The sequence below is a fragment of the Temnothorax longispinosus genome, chromosome 2 (assembly GCF_030848805.1).
Source record: "Temnothorax longispinosus isolate EJ_2023e chromosome 2, Tlon_JGU_v1, whole genome shotgun sequence".
NCBI lineage: Eukaryota > Metazoa > Arthropoda > Insecta > Hymenoptera > Formicidae > Temnothorax > Temnothorax longispinosus.
In genome coordinates, this window is record NC_092359.1 from 15,353,906 (window position 1) to 15,368,375 (window position 14,470).

At 31.6% G+C, this 14,470-nt stretch overlaps 1 protein-coding gene and 2 long non-coding RNA genes across 4 annotated transcripts; all 3 read left to right on the forward strand.

Moving 5' to 3' along the window:
* The first annotated feature begins 1,424 nt into the window (after positions 1–1,424).
* Positions 1,425–3,508, forward strand: LOC139825169 (uncharacterized). The gene is made up of 3 exons (XR_011735490.1): positions 1,425–1,852; positions 2,926–3,030; positions 3,335–3,508. It is a non-coding gene; the product is annotated as an uncharacterized lncRNA (long non-coding RNA).
* A 1,739-nt stretch (positions 3,509–5,247) lies between these two features.
* Positions 5,248–9,508, forward strand: LOC139808763 (uncharacterized). Its single transcript, XR_011730938.1, has 3 exons — positions 5,248–6,944; positions 8,214–8,438; positions 9,080–9,508. It is a non-coding gene; the product is annotated as an uncharacterized lncRNA (long non-coding RNA).
* Positions 9,509–9,528: 20 nt separating this feature from the next.
* Positions 9,529–12,012, forward strand: LOC139808764 (F-box/LRR-repeat protein 4-like). 2 transcript variants are annotated; one of them, XM_071771114.1, is made up of 5 exons: positions 9,529–9,786; positions 9,870–10,029; positions 10,115–10,499; positions 10,587–10,911; positions 11,688–12,012. In XM_071771114.1, the coding sequence occupies exons 1-5, from the start codon at positions 9,575–9,577 to the stop codon at positions 11,992–11,994; spliced, it is 1,389 nt and encodes a 462-aa protein (XP_071627215.1). In that variant the 5' UTR covers positions 9,529–9,574; the 3' UTR covers positions 11,995–12,012. The 2 variants fall into 2 exon arrangements, with proteins under 2 accessions (XP_071627215.1, XP_071627214.1); XM_071771113.1 differs by having other exon boundaries at positions 10,115–10,911.
* Positions 12,013–14,470: the final 2,458 nt, after the last annotated feature.

Consider the following 14,470-nt stretch of genomic DNA (forward strand, 5'->3'; position numbering starts at 1 on the left):
AATAAATATTAATAAACATATTATTATTAATTAATAAAAATTATTACAATTTGCTTTTTAATTACAAAAGCGGAATTAAACTATGTTAATATTTCTGACGTAAGAAAGAGAATTCTCTTTGACAAACACATTAACGAGACATAAAAGTTGACAATAAGATAATAATTGAAAAATATAAAAATGTGTGATAAATACGGAATGCTTAAAGAGATTTATCGGTTTGTGATTCGCACAGATTAAAATTTATACATATATATACATATAAATACATATATATACATATATATACATATAAAATACATATATATACATATAAAATTTATACATATTTATACATATATATGTAGGTCTAGAGGTATGTTCCGGGACTGTTTACGTTTTTTGAAATGTACAGTCCTGGAATATAACGCATATATATGTAATCAGATTCAAAAAATTGTCCCGAAACGTGCCGTAGGACATGAATTTTTTCCAGGACAGTCCTGGAAACTGCCAAATGTCCTGGAATATACCGATGTAAAAAAATAAAAGTCCCGGAACATACTTCCGGACCTACATATATATATATATATATATATATATATAAATTTTAATATATATATAGATGAATATCTGTAAACGCATGTAACACACACACACACACACACACACACACACACACACACACACACACACACACACACACACACACACACACACACACACACATATATATATATAATGTTTTGTATAGAGAATTAAATTTATTTAAAAATAAACGAAATTGGTATCCTTATATCGGTAATTTTTACTGGCAATTCATTTTTTATTTATTTACATATATTCGATGTGTCTCATAATCATAAATTAGATTTATAAACTAAATCAGTAAAATGAAAATTTATGATAAACTGAAAACTAAATTATAGAAGATTGTAACTTTTTATTTTAAACAGCAAATCTTTATTTGAAGTATACAAAACCTCTTAAAACGATTAGTTTAACTTCCTACACGTTAAAAATTTTAAATAAAATCGTGCAAAGTAGTATTGAAAAAAGGGTGAAAGAAATATTAAAGGAAGATTAATTCGAATTTAGATGAAATAGGGGAACGCGCGAAGTCTTGCTTTACGACTAGCAACAGAGAAAATAATGAAAAAAGACCGCCTATATAGGATTTGTGAATTTAGAAACAGCTTTCGACAAACGTAAAATGGAAAAAGATGTTCGAAATACTTACAAATATATATATTAGGATGAAATATATAGGGATAGGAAAGAGTGACACGCGATTTATATAAATAGTAAACATGTGACTTCAGCCTAACTCGTCTCGTGTATTGACATACAACCCGATAAATAAACCATATCCCACTTTTTGACCTTTGTGAGAAATTTTGCCATCGACAATTGAATGGATTTCTGTACAACGTTAGTATCAGACATTCTGTAACTAAGTTAGTTACATACAGCAAGGTATAATGGAATTGCCAGGAGACAGCGAGTGGCAATTATGGAAAAATTATTTCCATCGATTAGGACCCTTTATTTGTTCGGCAACATGCATGGAATGTGGTGAAAAAATTGAGGCAAGTCTAGAATGTAACTTCAAAAAAAAATTAAGAACACACTTAGGTAATAAACATGGAGAATATCCCGATAAATGGCATAGTGAACTATCTGAAGAGCTACAACAATATTATACGGGTTCAAATGAATGTAGGGCAACATGTAGGATATGCGGAAAAGTATATTCTTATTTATATGACTATGGGACTTTACACAACCATAAAAAAAGAGGATGTTCTATAAGAAGAAACCAGAACACAATAATGCAGAGTCCGATAATCCAGATCTCCAATAATCAAAATGAGTAAGTAGATATTATATTATTCGATTTCTATCATTATTTTACGTATAAAATAACGCTTGTAACGTTACATAGAAAAGTGTAAAGAAAACGTTAAAAAATGCTATTAATATATAGTGATATTTTACACATAAGTAGATCATCAATTTACAAACAAAAATATGGCAACAAAATTTGAAATAATTTACAACATAGTTTTAGAGAAATCATAAAAAAAGACAGTAAAATTGCTCGTGATCGGACTTTCGGCGCGTACAGTACGGAATTCTATAATTTTTCACAGATTTCACTTTATTAAGTCGAATTCAGAGCAAATTTACTCTTAAAAATTTTTTTGCTAATTCTTTTTAAAAAAAAAAAGTAGTAAGTTATTTACAGTTACTGAATCTATGTCTTTTACATTCTATTAGACTTGCCGTAACTATTTATATTTATATACATTTTTTTGTCTTTGGATCTCTGGAGAGTTAATATCGGTGTTTTTAATATTTCCATGACTTTTGGTTAAATCGATACCTCCAAAACATTCTTAAAAAGATTTATATCAAAATTTAATATACTTCAGAATAGTCTTCGCGAAGAAAAATGTATTATAATATTTAGAAAGCGTGCGACATCAGCTACAAGAATATGCAGAAAAAATGGAAGTTTTTATTTTAAAAAATTAAGTTTACCTTGAAATAATATTCTGCCTTTGACCTAAGGTAAAATAAAGGTCACGATCAGACCCGATTAACATCAAAATAACTTCTGTCTGAATATATTTCTAATTCGGCTTAACCTTGATAAAAGGGATGACAGATTAAAATGGGACACTCTGTATACGTACAAAAATCACAACATTAGTTTAATGTCAAACATTAATTGTTTGACATTAGTATTACAGAAAATCGAGATATAAAACATTTTTAATCATCTATCTTTTTCTCAATTTTTCTTCTTCCCTCCCTCACTCTCATAAGTCTCATAACTTCGTTCCATTACGGATCACATTAATAAGTACAAAATAGCATCAAATAATGCGTACAATTTTGTAATATTTTAAATACGTTTTAATATAGGCCATGCACTTCTAGTTCCACGGGTTACATTACGAATGCAGAACGCCAAAGTCAAAGTCCACCTGATTTGCCTGTTCAATCATTTGTACAAGCTACAGAAGAAACAGGCGCACATGATGAGTAGTTATTCGCTTTGCTTATTTTATACACTATATATACTGACTTGTCGTAAGAATAATTTATAACTGCAATATTTTAAATAATTTCTCTAATTTCTCTATTTTTTAATCACATCACAAAAACAATATTTTCAATAGTTTAGTAATGTAGGTACATGATGACTATAACTATTAAATGCCATCTTTATTAATATATCTGTCGCCTATGTTTATTTTTAATCATGTGATATATAAATTTACATCAGGAATGTTTCGAGTACTTTAGAATCAATAATCTCACTTACAAATTGGAACGATCTATTTAGGTCAGACACAGAGTTGGACGTTACTTCATACGAGGAACCGTAGGCACCATCTGAACAAACAAAATGACAAGGAAGGGCTATAGATGGGTAATTATTGGCTTTGGTTTTTACATTATGTACATTGTTCTACACAGCGTTAGATTTCTTCTCCCCACAATAACAATAAATTTAAGAAATTCACTAGATACATGAAAACCTTAAACAATAATTACTATAATACAAAAATACGATTATGCATTAATAAAATTCGGTCTATTTAAATTTTCAAATAATATTTTGTTTTTATAATTTTATGATATTCATATAACGGTAACTTTTTAAACACCGACTAATTCATTCTTGTTTAATTTTTTAGTAAATATGAAAATTTGAAATGTAAAATACCATGTGGGGTGTAAATTACATCCCACAACATTTATGCTGTAAATATTAAACCAATTAATACTTTTTTGTTTTCTGTTTGATGTTGTTTATTGTTGCACACATCTTAAAGTATATTAGTAGATTGATATTTTAATTTCAATATTTTTTTCCATAGTAATTGGATCTGTATTGAAATGAATTCAGAACACTCATTAGAAGAAAATAAATCTGGAGTGCAAAATACATCCCACGCGCCTACTGGAGGGTTAGTTATTCTACATATGAGTACATAATAACGACTACTTTAATTCCGTTAGAAATTTGTCAATGAGCAATTTCAACTCAGATAAACGAAAGAGAGACATAACAGATCCCAATGACGAGTAATTATTCACCTTGTATAAGTGTCACAGCACAAAAATATATAATACTGCGAGAACATTTATTACCTATACGAATTCAACATGTATTGACTCTTTACACAAAATTTCCCGTTTATTTTGTGTAAAATTTATGTAACGTTAGTTTATGTTATAAATTTTTTCGGTAAAATGTGTATATATGTATATGTATTTCCAGGTTTTTCCTTACATATTTCGGATGTGTAATAAGCAAATTTTAATAATTTTGTGTATCTTCCTAACAAAGCATAACTAAACTATAAATATAAATTGAAATATTAATAAAACTATTTTATTATTTTGTCAACTGTTTGTCACTTGTTTATTTATTCTGGTATATAAAGAATATATAATGAATAAATAAAGAATATATAAAGAATATAAAATAATTTTACATAATTAATTTATAAATTATTTATAAATTATATTTTTATAAAAAGATATAATATTATAAATAATATAAATTAACAATTATTAATATATATATTAAATAATGTTAATTAATATTAATTAATAAAAATTATTACAATTTGCTTTTTAATTAAGAAAGCGGAATTATACTATGTTAATATTTCTGACGTAAGAAAGGGAATTCTTTTTGACAAACACATTAACGAGACATAAAAGTTGACAGTAAGATAATAATTGAAAGATATAAAAATGTGTGATAAATACGGAATGCATAAAGAGATTTATCGGTTTGTGATTCGCACAGATCAAAATTTATACATATATATGAATATCTGTAAACACATGTAACACACACACACACACACACACACACACACACACACACACACACACACACACACACACACACACACACACGCATCAGTAATGTTTTGTATAATTAATTAAATTTATTTAAAAATAAACGAAATTGGTATCGATAATTCTTATTGGTAAACCATTTTTTATCTATCTATATATATATTTAATGTGTCTCATAAATTAGATTTGTAATTTAAATCGGTAAAATAAAAATTTATAATAAACTAAAAAAAATTGTAGAAAATTGCAACTTTTTATTTTAAACAGTAAGTAAATCTTTTATTTCAAGTGTGCAAAACTTTTTAAAACGATTAATTTAATTTCCTACGCGTCAAACATTTTAAATAGAATCGTGTAAAGTAGGTATAAGATTGAGAAAAGGGCGGAAGAAATATTACGGGAAGATCAATTCGGGTTTAGACGAAATAGGGGAACGCGCACGAGGCCTAGCTTTACTAGTAGCAACAGAGAAAATATTCGCTTTATCCTCGCACTTCTCCTGAGCTAAAGCCCTATGTAAAAAAAAAAAATTATGGTGTCATACAATATATCGTTAAATTTATTATTTTTTATTAAGGCCCCTGGATGTCACGAAAAATACAGCGGTCGAGTGGCACGACACCTACTGGAGGAAGCTTCGTAGCTTGATATAGAGCGCCGCGATGTGGCCGCGAGTCACTCGAGAGTCGGCTGGTGGGGGAAACGCACACAAGAGAAAGCACGTACCTGTGCCCTCAGATACGTTCTTTCTCTTGTGTGCGTGTTCCCCACCAGTCGACTCTCGACTCTCTCGAGTGGTCGCGGCGGGAAACAGTGGACAATTGTCTTGCGGAAGATCTCATTGGTAAAATAACTCATTAATCGTACTAAAAATTGTGCATTATTGAGCTTCAGTTTGTTGATTATGTCAATGTGCTGTCCATTGCCTCAAATAATAATCCAATAAAGTGCCATAAACCATTTTCCAGAACAGTGCTACGTCGACGGCATCAGCAGTCAATTTTTCATTGCACTGTTACTACACCTTCTATATTAGGACCAGCAAATTTTAATGAGCAGGTAAGCATATATACAATATGCTTTCATCTTTTATTTGAGCGCTTATATTCAATCGTACGGTGACTCCATCCTTCTTATTTGAGATCTTCCGTAAGAATTGTCCATATTTCATCTCTCAATTTAAGATGGCTGACATGGGTATACAGGGCCCTTAAGATTACATCTAGTTACAACAATTACTTTATTATATTATAATTATAACTTTGAGTAAATATAAGAATTATAAGATATTTTTAGAGAAACATTATCTATCCAAAATTTATCGATGTAAAAATTGAATACATGCACAATACGATACTTTCAGATGTAAAATTCAAATTGAATATGAAACAATAAGAGCAAACTCTCCTGCACTATTCTAACAACTGCGCAAACCGCTAATGCGGTTTATATCCTTTCCTATTGTCTAACAACAACAACAAGGTATACTGGCTAAACAGTGATATTTTTCAACATAAATGTAGAATGTATAAAAGTCCAATTTTGTTCAGCTAATATGTTCTACAGCATGTTTTCCTTGCCAAGACATCTCATCTGTCAAATTTGCATACTCTGCCGCTGGTTTCTAGCGTCCATGAAATAAATAGAAACCAGCGGCAGCGTCAAGAAAATGTAGCGGAGAAAAAAGTTTAGACCGTCTCAGCTTTTTAGCGTACCACAAAATTCAACGGAACATTTTCCCCCACATTTTCTTGACGCTGCCGCTGGTTTCTAGCGTTCATGAAATTGCACCTGAACGGACCCAAAGTTTCCGTTGAGCGGAAGAGAGAGAGAGAGAGAGAGAGAGAGAGAGAGAGAGAGAGAGAGAGAGAGAGAGAGCTACATGATAGAAAGAGAAAGAAGATGGCAGATGTGCGTGGAGTGACCTGCGTGACCGCCCAGGCGCTCGCTGCGTATGGTGGAAGGAAAGGTCGGGATAGATCGGATAGATCGAGGATAGTCGAGGTCTTTTCTCGCCTAGCTGTTGAAGAGTGCGGACGTACAGTCGAGTGCGGTCTTAGAGTATTCTAGATAGCGTAAGTGTAGCGAACGTAAGCAATTTAATTTTGCAATTTTTTTTCTTTGTTGAACATGTTATAACGTGTATCGGAAAATGAGATAAAAGATACATTGAATAAGATAAAAAATACATTTCGGAAAATCTTAAACCCATATCCTGCCTCTCTCCTCCTTTTCCCTTACTTACTTTTATATATATATATATATTCACCCTTTGCCTTCACCTACTTCTTTTCTCCCTCTCTTCCAATCCTTCCCTTGCTCTCCCGGGTGCCTCCCTTGCAGCTTTTCCACGTCCTGTCTCTCAATTCGCTCCTCGCCTTACTTCCCGCCACGTGCGTTTGCCATGCGCTCACCTCGTTTAATCGACCCGGGAAGTCAAACTACGGGAGTTCGGGTGACGACCAAGACTTCTTGGACGAGGCACATATTACTGGTTTCTGTTTTGCGTGTCGCCCTAGGAGGTTCTGGTTAAGTCTCTTCTTTTCGGGAGCAGCGGATCGGTTGCTGGTCTCGAGTCGAAGTGTCTTCTTTCGCCGCGGCGCCGATTTTTATAAAGGGGTCGATAGATTCGGTGAAGAGGCCGATCCTCGTGCGAGCCACGCGGCGGTCGGAGCAGTGCAGATGAATTACGCGCGCTCGCACTCGGCGGAGAGCGGAGATCGGCTCCCGTCGGCCGCAAACGCTCGCGCACACGATAATTTTGAGCGAATTAAAAAAGGTGGGCGCACCGCGCCCTATCCTCGCCCGACGGATGGTCGGGCGGCATCCGGCGGATGTTAGCCGGGAGACGATGCGTTGACAAGGGTGCATCGTTACAAAAGAAATAAATACATATATCTATTTCATAAAAAAAATATGTAACAATGCAGAATATTGAGATCAAAATTAAAATATATAAAATAATTATTTGTTAACAATTTATTCGTAATATTCTATAATAATAGTACAATTTGTTAATAGAAAAGTAAAGAAATTATAGTTTCAGTGAAAATTAATGTTTTTAAAAATAGATGCTATATGGATGTATACTATTCTCTGTAGAACAAGATTTGCAATGTATTGTTAATTAAAATCTTTAGTTAAGTAAAAATCTATAGTTTACATTACGTAATACACATGCAGACAATAGTGTCAGTATTAGCAATGTGAATAGAAGGAAGATGAATTTAGATTATATGATCTGTTTGCTATAATTACAAATATATGATATTATAATTAATGCATTTTAGCATATGCTACAAAAGCAAGGTTTATTATTCTCCATATTTTTGGTCTTCTTTCAGAGAGAAAATATGGCATCCAATTACCAATCTTTACATAGTGAGAGTTGTGGTCGATATCCTTATATCGGCAGAAAATCCGTGGGAGAAGAGGATATTAGAGTTGACTTCATCTATCAATTTGTGAAGAAAAGACACGTTAAGATCCACTCTAATCAAAGTGTATTTTATACTGCCCCTGACATAATTGGACCACCCAAATTTTCAAACTATGAAGAACTATTTCAGGTAATTATTTAAATAGAAATATTTAAATAGATGAATTTCTCTCCGTGACTTTAACTTTGACATATGTAGCCAAGATCACTCTTCTGAATAATATTCCAAAGATTTAGCCGTCGCTATTGATTAAAAAGTTATTAACAAAAGATATATTAAAATAGAATATAGATTTCTTTAACACCGTATAGATAGAACTCTAGTACGTAATAAGCATGTATAGTATAACGAGGTGTATATATATAGACCTTATACATAAGAAGGAAGAAGCTGAATCCTTCTTCCGCCCACATGTATACTGTCTGTAAACACATATCAGCAAATTGACTTTCCTTAATTAGCACTATTATATTTCTCAAACTTTTTTGTTAATAACGTTTTAATAAATAACGAACGACGGCTCTAAAACCTTTGAAAGGTTATTCAGGAGAGTGCTCTCTATAATATATATGTCAAGGTCAAGGTCGTAGAAGGTTGCTCCTTTAAACTAAATAAATACCCTATTTTATTCTTCGTGTTTCAATGGAGAAACATATTTCATAGTATGTGTATTATCCGTTATATTGTCCTGTACAAAGTAATCGGAATCTAAATTTTATATGCTACAAGATTTTTTCTACTATTTGATACATTTTAACTTTTCAAAACAGAAATTGAATCGATGGAATAATGATATCGACATTTCAATAACTCCGTGGCAATACGAAGAATCCATGACAATGTATTATAGTATACTATGTCCGCCATGGCATAATTATATTGGTATGTGATACCTGAATTCACAAGTAAGATATTGTTAAAGAAGATACGCTTTTGTTGAGAAAAGAGTATAATTATATTTTCTTTTTTGAAGATATCGAGTTTCATGAAGCTGTATATCCAATCAGAGTTTCTATATACGAAATGTTACGAAACAATCCTGGAGACGTAATTCAAATTTCGGCTCAAGATGATTCTAATAATGAGTGGTTTAAATTGTGGGAAACTGATTATAAGTCTGAGATTGTACCCCTGACATCAAGATTATTTTCTCCACCCTTATCACACCCGCGTGACTTTAAAACGAAAATGCTAAGACTATTTTTAAAAACGGCAGAGGTACAGCTTTCGGTGAAATACCTCCTTACACAAAGGTAGATGCTGTGATGCTTATCGGTACATCAGAGTTGGTTCGTCCTAGAAATTATGAGAAGAGTTTAACTAATCTGTTAAAGGAAATTAACTGCATGTACTTTCCACACCATGAGGATATTCATAATTTAACAGCAGATTTCAAAAATGCACACTTGGATATAGATTATCTGCAACGACATTTTTCTGAATATTGCATTATAATGGAATATTGTAAGGATGGAAGGTATTATTATCAACATTAAGTAATATTAAAATCTCTTCATTCTGTTAATAATAAAAATGAATTTGTTCCGATGTTATTTGCAGCTACATAAGAAGGGTTTCTAAGGGGAGTATTTTGAGAGAGAATTTGATGCACAAAAATGTATCTCTGGAGGTAATTCGTCATTCGAATTGTGCAAAACGTATAATACTCTCTTCGGATGAATCCAAGGAGCTATCACGTCGCAATATATCTGACCTTCCTGTAAAGTATTCTAAGAAGCCTATTTTTTATAGTATTTATTGCAATATCATATCGTGTATTAAAGTTTTATATTTTATCTTTGCAGGATGAAATACTACTAATAATATTAAAAAACTTGGATCTGATGACGTTGTTACACAGCTTGAATTATGTAAATAGACACTTCAATGATTTGATACGAGACCCTCGACTCTATACACGTTTGAATATACACTGTTCACCTTCCAAAAAGAACCGTTTTTACCTAGATATGGCAAGACGCGATATGACCAAGATATTTTGTTACTTTACACCTAGATGTAAATATTTGCAGCAGTTAGATCTTACAAAAAGCATATTTAGTGTTGAGAATTTTAACAACTTTCTTGATAATTGTGGCGGGCGGTTAACGCACTTAAGATTAGGATACTGCCGTTCTATCAATAATCTTGCCCTACTTAAAATTTCAGAGATATGTGTAAATTTGAAAGGTATGTATATACGTATAAAGTATATAAAACATGTGATTGTTGAGATTATTGGTAAATTGTATATGCTCAACACATATCTCTTTTTAGAATTGAATCTAGAATATTGTCATGGCATAGGCGACGAAGGATTTTCGTATCTCGAGAAATTAAATGGTTTGGAACATTTAAACCTTTGTAATACACATATAAAAGTTGAATGCCTTTCCAAAATACTGCAAAAAAATCAACGGATGCGTGACGTCAATTTTGAACGTTTAGTCTGTTTTTTTATAAAACGTAAAACCGCAACACATTTTATAAAATTGTGTCCTAACTTGGAAGTAATACGTTTAGAGGACAGTATTAGTTTTACATCGCAGGATATTGACGTTCTCGCTGACTGTAAGAATGTACGAAAAGTGTATTTTCCCAAGTAAGTGTGTGCTTCTTAATTTTTTTTAAATACATGTTTACTATATTTTTTATTGAAATTTGTATTTGCTTCTCTTGCATTTCGAGGATCTTGAAAAAGTTACATTAATTATTTTTGTGCTTCTTCATGGAGAAAGTTATGTTTCTTGTAAAAAGGAGTTCTTTAACTTTATAAAAATTTTGAATGTTTTGAGAAATGTCCGTGGTAGCTCTAACTTCCGCAAATTTTGAGATATTGGGCTATTTATAATTCCATTATATTTTTCAGCCCTTTCTACCCCTATTTCATATATAATTCTTTAAGATTTGGTTGATTATACCTAGCTTTATACGCGATCAAAAGTCATATGCGGAGTCCATATATAAACTGTATAGCCTGAACTCCAAAGTCAACTTCAATTTGACATTGCGTCGATTGTAAACCCCACTTGTGCTAAGCTGATCTTCTATCAATTCATAAAAAAATTAACTTAAAATTTGAAAAAAAGTGTGCAAATTAGGAACTCGCTTCCTCATTATTACAGATCGATCGCTACCATTGCTCCTATTTTATTTAGTTCATAAAGCTTTCTCTATGAGGGAGCTAAACTAATAAATACTAATAATAATTATGCATCAAGCAAAATACAAGCTTCCTCATAAGAAAAAGTTTTATGAGCGAAATAAAATGTTAAATTGCTCTGAATAGGAGTAATCTGTAATAACGAGGAAATTTCTAATTTGCACACTTTTTGATGTAATTGCAATACTATAATAATTATATGATTTTTGTTACAGATTCCAATCTCCAATCACTGATGATTGCTTGCACAGATTACTTCCTTCCTGGCAACTCCTGGAATTAGTTGCTTTACAGTACATTGTCCTTACTGATCACAATTTGAAATTATTAACGCAGTGCAAAAACTTAAAACAGTTAAAACTTTATTGGGTGAAACTTGTTACACCTGATAAGTGTTTTACTATTTTGGAACAATGTTCAAAACTGCAAGAGTTTCATCTCTTATCCTGTAACATTGACGATTGTTTGGTTAACGAATGGAAGGAAAGATATCCGCATGTGTCCATCTATACACTTGAATGATAATTTTAATAGTTTTGTTAACCCTTTTATATATATATACATATATTATATATGTAGCAATTTACTTTTTAAAAATTATCTAGCGAACTAGATTGTAAAAGAAGTTAATGCCTAATAAAAACGAGACATCCACATTTATTTATAATTTATTTTCGAACAGTTTTATCTTCTTTTTTCTTTTTTGTAATTTGACTCTTTTGACAGATGGTCATTTTGCTTCCTTAAAATAGTTGGTTAGCAAAATATTAAGGCAAACTATATTAAGGCTCTTGGGCTCTTTCCGCTATCACGTAAGATTAATTGACGTCAGAAGCGAGAAATGACACGCTGAGAATTCTTGCGTGCCATTTCCAAATAAAAAGATATTTGCATAAAATAAGCACTTCATATATCACTTCAGCACACTTCAAAAATACTCCGAGGTGCTCCATGATTTTTACGTCTGCTATATATATTACTACCAATAATGTTACCAATTGACAATAATATTTTAGATTATCTGCATAATAATCGTGCACACATTCCTGTATTCTTATTGCATTATTTATGAAATTGTATTACGGATCAAAAATCCTGGAAACATCGGAAACATTGATAAGACTATTAGTACCCAAATTGGGTACAAAGATGGGTAATAATTAAGCGGTCTATCAAGTTGATATTTGCGAGATTTTTTATCTCAGATCTATAATACAATTTCGGAAAAATAATGCAATAAGAATGCAGAAATGTGTGTATGATTACTATGCATATAATCTAAAATATTCAATATGGTTCTATCGTGGCAAAACGAAACATATTAATACATGTGTCAATAAATTTGGCAAATATTTCGGTCCTATCATTAAGACGTCTTCTCTCTAGTAAGCCCACGCCCCACAGCAATAATCACCGCTTACAATGGTACCGTTTACTTTGAAGGAATGTATGTACGGTTATTTCGGACCTTCGCATACACTCGTTATCTGTTATTAGTTTAGAAAAATTAGCAATTCGTCATCTTACCCCCATTTTACCCCCCTTTCCCCTGAAATGTATTTCGCAGATATCTTTGGCTGCTATTGTGCATTATATTTCGATGTGCTCGGAAAGGTAAATCAACTTTGAACTTCGCCTTTCAATTTTGTTTTTATCATACTTGTTCCATAAACAGTTTAAGATTCTTTAAAAGTTCTTTTTTTTTTTACAATAAAACAATTATTTCACATTACAGTTACTTTTAAAAGTTTTCTTTATGTTTGTAACAAATGAATTATTCTATACACATTACAGTTACTAATGACTTATACCCTAAAAAAAGAAATTAGCCTAATTGTTATATAAATTTTGACATAGATTCCCAGTCAGAAGTGACAAGTCGAAAAGCCGGCTATATTAGACGGCTATGTCGTCTATGGTTGAAATTAGTATGCAGTAAAACCATTTTTCAACTAGTTGATAATTTTGTTTGTATTAATTGTAGGGACGCGTTTTCCGCAAATTTGTAACTTGTATCATAAAGTAAAAATTTAAGTTTAAGAACAAAATAGTTACATATAATAAGTCGAAAAGATGACTATTAAACGTACTATTAGACGATCTACAAGAGTTTAAATTTTCTCAATTTAAATATGCATTTTATTGTAATTGTTACCTTTATAATTTGTATGATTTGCAATCCAAAACAGAAGGTGCGAATCTCGATAAGCTGAAAAATACTTTGTCCTTTGTAAATAAATGTTTCTTTTGAACATAGAACGTAATCGGACATCCGATGCAGTTTGAATTTTCTCTACTATTAATTTGTGTGTGTGAGATATGTATATTTATATTTGATACAAAAATATACAAATTAAACGGTACGGACTATTGGGAAAATATATAATTAATTTCGCATGTAACACGGAGATAATAAGTAAATAATAAATATTTACTACATGTTTGTTTTATTATTAATTGATGCTTTTCTGACTTCTTCTTTCTCCTTTCTTCTTATTCAAATCCTTTAATAAGGAGGAGTAATTTTGATTTTTAATTAGTCCTCATATAAAGAGAAATTCAGCGAAATCGCGAATTGAAATGAAAAGGTTTCGCTGAGGTGTTGCTCACTGTTGGCATACTGTTATTTTGACGTCTCTTCTTTGCTAGATGTAAACGTAAAGACTGCTAAACAAATGTCCAAGTACAACACGAATTGCCTTTGATATGCAAATGATAATAAATTACGCTGAACGTTTATAATTTACTTATTCGTATAAAAGTCTGTTATCTTCTTGCACACTACTCTGTGCTTACGCAGCTTTCCTTTGTCAGCTGTTAGCATAGACTGCTAAACAATGCCTAAATTAAATGCCTACGTGCAACACGGATTGCTTTGATATGCAAATGCAATTAAATTACATCTTACTTTGTAAGAAGAAGAAGAAGAAGATATTCATATCTTGTATTTAGACAAGAGAGTGTCTGCGAAGGTAATCAAGTCTGGGAATAATATAAT